The 9,288-nt window shown below is 38.3% G+C and overlaps 1 protein-coding gene across 1 annotated transcript; it reads left to right on the top strand.

Moving 5' to 3' along the window:
• Window positions 1-827: 827 nt before the first annotated feature.
• Window positions 828-9,018, top strand: LOC110878379 (calmodulin-binding protein 60 B). Its single transcript, XM_022126674.2, has 9 exons — window positions 828-941; window positions 1,087-1,231; window positions 5,001-5,076; window positions 5,173-5,234; window positions 5,341-5,834; window positions 6,348-6,508; window positions 6,584-6,787; window positions 7,409-7,646; window positions 8,196-9,018. Exons 2-9 carry the CDS (start codon window positions 1,119-1,121, stop codon window positions 8,798-8,800), a joined length of 1,953 nt encoding a protein of 650 aa, XP_021982366.1. The 5' UTR covers window positions 828-941; window positions 1,087-1,118; the 3' UTR covers window positions 8,801-9,018.
• Window positions 9,019-9,288: the final 270 nt, after the last annotated feature.

Below are 9,288 nucleotides of genomic sequence, written 5' to 3'. Positions count from 1 at the left end.
CGTCCGCCCGCCCGCCCGCCGACCCAAACCAACCGCTTCTAAAGAAAACGTATTAATACCGTATGAAATCGAACCACCAAAACAACCGGGTCACACTCTGAGTGGCCGGTGCGGTCCAGTTTCAAAACACGCATGTAAACTAATTATTGATGGCACTTAGGGCTGCAAACGAACCAAACGTCCGACGAACAGTTCGTGAACCGTTCGGCGGGAAGTTCGTTTGTGTTCGTTCATTTATTAAACAAACGAACACGAACAAGACATTTCGTTCGTTTAGTTAAATGAACAAACATGAACAGAGGTCGTGTTCGTTCGTTTATGTTCGTGAACGTTCGGTAACGTGTTCGATACTTCATTAGTGTTTCTAGTTTTTATATTTATTTAAATAGTTCAAAATTCCAACCAATTAAATATCTAATAAGTGTCGGTGTATTATATATTTTGTTCATGAACAATTGTTTGTGTTCGTTTGTTTCCATTTGTGTTCCTAAACATTAGTTTGTGCTCATTTGTGTTCGTCAGCGTTCGTTGCCTAAAATTAACAAACAAACACAAACGAACACAAACAAGTTCATTTCCTTAACAAACGAACACGAACATAAAAGCTCGTTCGATAAGTGTTCGTGAACGGTTCGCGAACACAAATATTTCTTAACAAACGAACACAAACAATGTCTTGTTCGTGTTCGTTCGGTTCGTTTGCAACCCTAATGGCACTTGACCCAAACTTTGGCAGCTAGCCAAGACGAAAGTTGTCTGTCTGACGTGGCATTGTACGGCTCACTAATCAGATCCAACGGCTAATATTCCATCCGAAAGAGTAAAATCATCACGACACTCGTAGTCTTCATAGGCGACTTTTTCAGACCGTAGTCACTGTGTATGTTTTTAGTGAGAGAAACTAGAGAGAGAAACTACGTATCCATAGAGAAATCTCACAGGTACTGTACATAATTTAGCTACAACTATATATAATCATCCTTTGTTGATTATCATGTGGAGTTTTACCTTCAAATTAGGGTTTTTTTTGGATCTAACGGTTTCTAGGGTTTCGTTTTCTTAATATTATTGTTTTGAGCTGTGTAGATTGTGTTTTGAGGTTGAAAAATTGGGCGAAGATGCATACGAGGAATATGGAGAGGATGACTTCGATTAGGGAAAGGGGGAAACGGGGTTTGGAAGGTGAAGATGAGCAGCAACAGCCGGAGCGAAAGCGGCCGGCTTTAGCTAGGTAATTAATGAAGTTTGATTTACATATTGTTTGTTGGTGTGTGGTGTGATTGAGATCTGATTTGCAATTGGAGTTTTGTGCAGCTAAATTGTTTGTTGTTTTCTGAATATTTGTAATGTAATAGGCAGTGTGTTGACTGTAGTAATTTGATTTTGTATGCGTTGATGGTATGCTTTTTTTGTTGTGCTAGTAGGATTGGTTGTTCAGGTTGTGATGTATTACGTCTTAAGTGTAGGAAATATCGATGTAGGTATAGCTGATATGAGTTTGAAGAATTTTGTAATGCTAAGCAGTAAGGACAAGATTTCATATCTTGAGTCAATTTTGGATGATAAGGGGGATTTTACTAGGAGAACAATATAGGCATTATGGTGACAGGGTTGCATACTTACATTAGTTATTTTGTTGTTGCTGACTGCTAAAAATACAAGGAAGAACATTTTTAAGATGGATGTCAGGCTATATAGGTGCAATTTTGGGTGCATAGTTGTTGATAGCGAATAGCGACAAATAGCGACCGCTATTTTATAAATAGCGATACACTAGAAAAAAGAATTTTGATAATTTTTATATGTATATTACATCAGAATACCCTGGTATATATATGCGATTTTACATGTATATTTAACAAAAACCTATAAATCCAGCTATTTTATAGCTATATCTAATTGCTATTTACATAAAAAATATAAAAAAAACGAACTGTCGCTATTCACGCTATTGGTCGCTATGACCCAAATAGTGACACTTGTTCGCCTCGCTACATAGTGCGCTATAGCGGTCGCTATAGCTGCTATTGACAACTATGTTTGGGTGTATGTTATGATTTTTTTTTTTTGGGGGGGGGATCTTAGCCTGTGCCTAGAGGAATGTAGGACTGAGGAACAGATGCAGATGCTATCACTGTTCACTATTTTAGGTTCAGTTATGTTTGTCCATGTCGTTTTGTTTTTGCATTTGGTTTCAGCATATAGTTTCTTCCATGCAGCTTTGATCTGAATGCTGAATAGAATGAAAATGAAATATTAGGTTATTGCTTCTATATTGATTAGTTTATAAGCTCTGTCACTTCTGTCTGCCAAACACGAGCTCAGACACTAATTCACCACTTATAGTTCAAATCTATGAGGATTTATTAAATGTGATTATTGAATGAAAGTGGTTGCTTATAACTTACTACATAGTAGTGATAACTGATAACGCTCTCATAGGCATCACCGAAGTATTCAGAAGGTTACACTAAGGCATCCTAAGTATCAAAACATCATTTCAGGCCATCCATGTGTTAATTTGGTTTCATTTATGCCAAGGTTTTAAAAAATGGAAACGAGTATCGAGGCGTTTTCCCTTCGCCTCACGAGGCGTAAGTATTGAGGCGGAACGAGGCGTAAGGCTGAGGCGGTATTAATAAATAAATATTAAAATTATATATATCATAAAATAATAAATATTTAACATCAAAAAAAGACTTTTCTCATCAAATTTCATTAGATTCAGTAGTTAAAAACATAAAAAAGATTCAAATTTCATGAAATAGTTAACATAAGAAAACACAAATAGTTTCTAATTAAACTCAAATAGCATAACAAACATCATCTTCATAAAGTAAATAACTTTCCTAATGTAAATAAACTTGTGAGAATAGTTTGGGTTAAATATGATAAAAATTAATGTTTAAGGGTCTTAATGTAAGTGCTTGTAAATAGAATGAATAAAGGGGCTGTCATTTTTTAGTAACCCTAAAAAGAGTTACGCCTCCGTCATCTTCTCCATCCTGAAACCCTAATTTTTCTTGGTCACACATCACTACAAGCCAGGTACGTCTCCATCTACCTCTGTATTTCATCCCAATTCTTTCATAATCGTCTCCATCTACTTTATTCTTGCCGCCAATAAGTTTGCCGCCTAAAAACATAAACGTACGCCTCGACATAATAGTTCCGCCTCGACACGGATCGTGCGCCTCACCCCACTGAGGCGTACGTATAATATCTGACCCTGAGGCGCCGCCTCATATACGTTTTTCCTCCGTTCCGGCTCGAGGCGCGCCTCAATACGGACGCCTCGGCCGTTTTTTTAAACCATGATTTATGCTAAATCCGACCAAAAACTTGAACTTGAAAGTGCTAAAATGCTCCACAACTTTTTATTGGAAGTAAAGATTTTAAAGTTGGGAGTCAATCTGTGGAAGGTGTACTCATCGTCTCATCAAGATGAATACTATTTGTGAAAGCACATTTTGTTTTAACATTGAATCAAAGTTTAGCAAGGTATGAGCTTGTTTTTACTCTATGTTGTCAAAGACGCAGGGCGCAGGCGAGGCGCATCGGCCTCGCCCGGAGCCTAGGCGCAAGGCGCAAAAAAATCGTGGGCTTTAAAAAAAAAGCGCACATAGAGAAAAGAATATGTTACGCTTTGAAAATAAATAAGATTCCACATATAAAATAAAAAAAACTATTATATATGCCATTTAAGATCATGTAGCTAATAGTTAGTAGCAAAAGTTTAGGACTTATATGTTGGAAGTTTTGGGTGTGTGAATGAAAGTCTCAAAAGGTGGTTAATACTTTGTCCCACATTGGTGTGGGAACAAAGTGAGTAGTTGTTTATAAGGTAAAGCCTTTACTACTCCATTGTTGCTTTATGACATGTTTTACCACAAGTCCTACCCGAGCGCATGGGGAGTGGGGTGCAAAAAATGAGTTTCTGAACTGGAATTTGGTTGAACTCGTGCGTGCCCGCACGTCCCGCGGACACGAATGCAGCTCCCAAAACCTGGGCCCGCGAAACTCGGATTCTTTTAATGGTCATTGTGCTGTTACCTTTTGTTTTCTTTCGTTTTTAATGGTATCACTGCTCCTAAAGACAACATGGTTCGCCTTTTGCGCCGTTTTAACCAAAAAAACCCATTTTTGCGCCTAAGCTACCACCAGGCGCTATAGGCGCGCGCCTTTTGCGCTTTTGACGACTATGTTTTTACTAGATTTGGAGTAAATGAAACCAAGTTGAAAGTCAGGTCCTGTTTTGAAATATGGGTGGCCTTAGCATAACATTTCAGTAATACTTGCATGGCCTATGTATTCATTAACTCTACATAGTACAAATTTGATTTGAGGCATTTCCAAGAATAATGGTAAAATAAAAAAAAAATGTACGAGGCACATAAAATTTAATATGATTCCACAATTAGAAAATTTAACGGCCCGCTTGCGGTGTGCACATATAATGTATATATGTGTGGGCCCCTCGGGGGGCAAAAGTGAAATTGCACTAATTTTAACGTTGTTTTACTAATTTTGTGAAAATAATGTTAAAAGCGGCGGACGGTTAATCATGCATCATGTGGTGGCGTTGACAGCCGAAAGACAAAAGGGTACATGCACTAATAGGCCTTTGTCCCGATTGTTTGTTGAGTGTTATGTGCCTTATGTCCAAGGCTTGAGGCAAAACTGCTATCGAGCCGGGGGTCTCACTGGAAGCAACTTCTCTATTCCTACGGGGTAGAGGTAAGGTTGTCTACATCTTACCCTCCTCAGACCCTACCTTAGCTTTGCTATTGGTGGGATTTACCGAGTATGATGATGATGAATTAGAATCATTAAATTAATGCCAAAAGTTCAAAACTAATGACAGTTCACAAAAAATAAGCTAGATTCGTTGCTCATCATCACCAACCAAATGGTTAAAACCTAAAGCTTTGCTCATCCTTGGAACCTATTCGTCGAAAATTTGGAAGATTTCTGCTTTTGATACATAATTATTTATGCAGTGTAATTGTGGAAGCTTTGAAGGTGGACAGTCTCCAAAAGCTTACCTCATCCTTGGAACCTATTCTTCGAAGAGTTGTAAGATATGCCACCTTTCTCATTTCTACTTAAAATATTCGTCTTCACTCTATAAAGCTATTGTCTTTACATTTAAAAACTGTTATCTGTGAACAGGTTAGTGAGGAAGTGGAGCGAGCTTTAGCAAAGCTAGGCACTGCTCAGTTAACTAATGGAAGGTGTGTTATATATATTTTTTAACATTGCATTCGTAAGGTATCAATAGTCATAGTGATCTCTTTGTAATACAGTGCTATTCCAACTAACTTGTGGGATAAATTTCAGGTCTTCACCTAAGCGTATTGAAGGACCTGACGGAAGAAATCTGCAGCTTCACTTCCGGTCCCGAATGTCTTTACCCCTCTACACCGGAGGAAAAGTCGAAGGCGAACACGGTGCCGCTATACATGTCGTCTTACTTGACGCCAACACTGGCCGTGTTGTTACATCAGGACCCGAATCATCGATAAAACTAGATGTCGTCGTCCTCGAAGGTGATTTCAACAATGAAGATGATGAAGGCTGGACACAAGAAGATTTCGAAAGTCATGTTGTTAAAGAACGTGAAGGAAAGAGGCCGTTGTTGACCGGAGATGTGCAGGTCACACTCAAAGAAGGTGTTGGGACGTTAGGGGAGTTGACTTTTACAGACAATTCGAGTTGGATTAGGAGCAGAAAGTTTAGGCTTGGGTTAAAGGTAGCTTCAGGATTTTGTGAAGGGGTACGTGTACGTGAAGCGAAGACTGAAGCATTTGCCGTTAGAGATCATAGAGGAGAATGTATGTTGGATTGTTGTTAATCATTTCAAGTATCATTCAGTTAAAATGCCATTTTCGTCCCTGAGGTTTGGCCAGTTTTGCGACTTTAGTCAAAGGTTTGTTTTTCCGCATCTGGATTCAAAAAGTTTAAAATCTTGCCATTTTCATCCGGCTCGTTAACTTCATTCATTTTACTCCGTTAGGTAAGAGGTTTTTCATCTTTTCTGTTAACTTAAAGGGCAATTCGGTCTTTATCACTTTATGTACAAGTATTTAGAATAATGTACAAGTATTCTAATAAAGTGAAAAAGACCTTAAGTTAACAAAAAAGACGAAAATACCCCTGACTTAACAAAGAAAAATGAATGGAATTAACGAGCCAGATGAAAATGGCAAAATTTCAAACCTTTTGGATCCAGATGCAAAAAAAAAAAACAAACCTTTGGACAAAAGTCGCAAAATTGGCCAAACCCCAGGGACAAAAATGGCATTTTACCCTATCTTTAAACTATGAATTGTGCTTCTCGTTGACAGTGTACAAGAAACACTACCCGCCTACTTTAAACGATGAGGTGTGGAGACTAGAGAAAATCGGCAAGGATGGATCATTCCACAAGAGGCTGAACAAAGAAGGGATTTTTAAAGTTAAAGATTTCCTTCGTCTTGTTGTGCGGGATTCCCAAAAGCTACGTAATGTAAGAATTTACTATGCTTTATTGTTGTATTGTTTAAGAATGTAATTAGTTCTCACTTTTTTAATTCTATTTTAGATTCTTGGAAGTGGCATGTCAAATAAAATGTGGGAGGCGTTGCTAGAGCATGCAAAAACGTGTGTGTTGAGTGGGAAGTTTTACGTGTACTATCCGGAGGATAACAAAAATGTCGGTGTTATTTTCAACAACATATATGAGCTCAGTGGTCTTATTGCCGGTGACCAATATCAACCAGCTGATTCTCTTTCTGATGCCCAAAAGGTTCTTGCTACCTTCACTATATCACATTATTATGCATATATGTGTGTGTTTGTGTGCGTGCATGTGCATATATATATATATATATATATATATATATATATATATATATATATATATATATATATATATATATATAACGCTAAATATTGCGAGAACCGTGAGAACGAATGAAAATCACCCCGAGTTGAAAGAACTTGAGAACTCCTTGAAAAAAATGTAAATTTCACCAAATATTTTTAAAATCATGCAAGTTTTTCAAAAAGAAAAAGAAAAAAAGGCTAGCGTTCATTTATGTAGGGTTTTTGATCGCCCTGCCGTAATTTTTTTTTCAAAAACAGATGCCGTCACCCTTTTTTGCGGGGTATGTTGTAGTAAATTTCCGTATATGATTTTTTAAAAAACTTGCATAATTTAAAAATCTTTTGGCCAAAAAAATAAAAAAGAACCTTTTTTTCAAGGCGTCCTCAAAGTTCTTCCAACTCAGGGTGGGTCTCATTATATCCATCCCCTATATATATGTGTATATATATGTGTGTGCGTGTGTGTGTATATATATGTATATATGTCACTCTTCTTGAGTATGTGTATTTGGGTGATAGCTTGATTTTTTTGTTAATGCAGGTATATGTGGATGCACTGGTTAAGAAAGCATATGATAACTGGAACCAAGTTGTAGAGTATGATGGCAAGTCACTTGTGAGCTTCAAGCAACCTAAACGGTCAGGTGCGTCACGGAATGATTATTCAATGGGATCGATAGAGTATCCAAGATCTTCAAATAATCAGCAATTGCCACCTCGTCATCCTGTCGTGGGTCCATCTGACTCTCTATCCGTTGATTCGAATCTGCTATTAGGAGGTAAAACCTACATTCTTTTTACACACTTCTTTTTAATAATTTAGAGTAAAATGCCATTTTCGTCCCAGAGGTTTGGCAATATTTGCGACTTTCGTCAAAAGGTTTGTTTTTCCTCATATAGATCCAAAAGGTTTGAAATCTTGCCATTTTCATCCGGCTCGTGAACTCCATCCATTTTCTCCGTTAAGGCATGGGTATTTTTGTCTTTTCTGTAAACTTAAAGGGCAGCTCAGTTCTTTTCACTTTATGTACAAGCATTTAGCGTAATGTACAAGTATTAAAAAGGACGAAAATTCCCTTAAGTTAACAATAAGGACGAAAATAACCATGTCTTAACAGAGTAAAATGGATGGAGTTAGCGAGCCGGATGAAAATTGCAAGATTTCAAACCTTTAGGATCCAGATGCCGAAAAACAAACCTTTAGATGAAAGTCGCAAAACTGGCCAAACCTCCGGGACGAAAATGGCATTTTACTCGATAATTTATTATGCTCATCGTTTGTTTACAATTGGAGTGTGACAATCCCTTTCCATCATTTGGGTTTTTAGGGTATAATGACAATATGGATAATGTGTACCAAACCGCGCCACAACTTGTGAACACCAATACCCAGTACGACATAAATTTTGCTACAAATGGTCGTCATATGGTGAACTCTCAGCAAATACAAAACAACGGGTACAATGATAGATCCGAGCTAGCCCTCGGTCCTCCACAATCGTCATCATCATCATTTCATCCGGTGAATATGAACAATGCATCTGTTCAGCAGCAGCCCAATATGAACATGTTTGACGACTGGTCCCAGAACAGCCGGGACAAAGGGACTGGTGAATTCATGTCGGAGGAGGAAATTCGCATGAGAAGTCACGAGATGCTCGAGAACGACGATATGCAGCATCTTCTTCGACTCTTCAGCATGGGTGGCGGTCATGGTGGTCAAGGTGGTAACATGGCGGAAGATGGGTTTTCTTTTCCGTCATATATGCCGTCACCGGCTCTAAATTTCGACTTTGATGAGGACCGCAGCCGCTCCGGGAAGGCGGTAGTTGGTTGGCTGAAGATAAAGGCGGCGATGCGGTGGGGGTTCTTTGTCAGGAAAAAGGCTGCGGAAAGACGGGCGCAGATTGTTGAGATAGAGGAAGATGAATGAAATTTTCTGGACTGGAATAACTGCTTTTAAACTGTCGTAATCGTAGCGAACTGTTTAGATTGCAGTACATTTTAGGTTTTCTGTAGGTTTTGTAATTTGGGTTTGCTTGTATAGTAAGAGAAAGTTCAATCAACATACTTCTTTCTTGAACAACTCAGATACATAATCATCATGCTTTTTCTCTTTTCCTGTATAATTAATATCGTTTTGTGAGATAACTATATTATTGAAGGTCTGTTTGTCTCTTAACCATTAATAGAAAACAACACTGTTCGTCTTTGGGGACTACCCGCCACGTAGGCGTCACATCACCATGGGTGGAGGACCATCTCCTTGGGGACTACCCAAGGGTGTGGAGGATAGTCCTCTCTCCCCTTTTTTTATTATTATTTTTTTGATTTTGGTTTAATTAAATAATTAAAAAAAAGAACTCTCTATCTCTCTATGTGGTGACCCACCATCAGCCAATCAAAGAACTCGTCGCCAGC

This window comes from Helianthus annuus, chromosome 6 (assembly GCF_002127325.2).
Source record: "Helianthus annuus cultivar XRQ/B chromosome 6, HanXRQr2.0-SUNRISE, whole genome shotgun sequence".
In the NCBI taxonomy this organism is placed as follows: Eukaryota; Viridiplantae; Streptophyta; class Magnoliopsida; order Asterales; family Asteraceae; genus Helianthus; species Helianthus annuus.
Note: the sequence above shows the minus strand (reverse complement) of the source record. Positions and strands in the feature narration are given on the sequence as shown.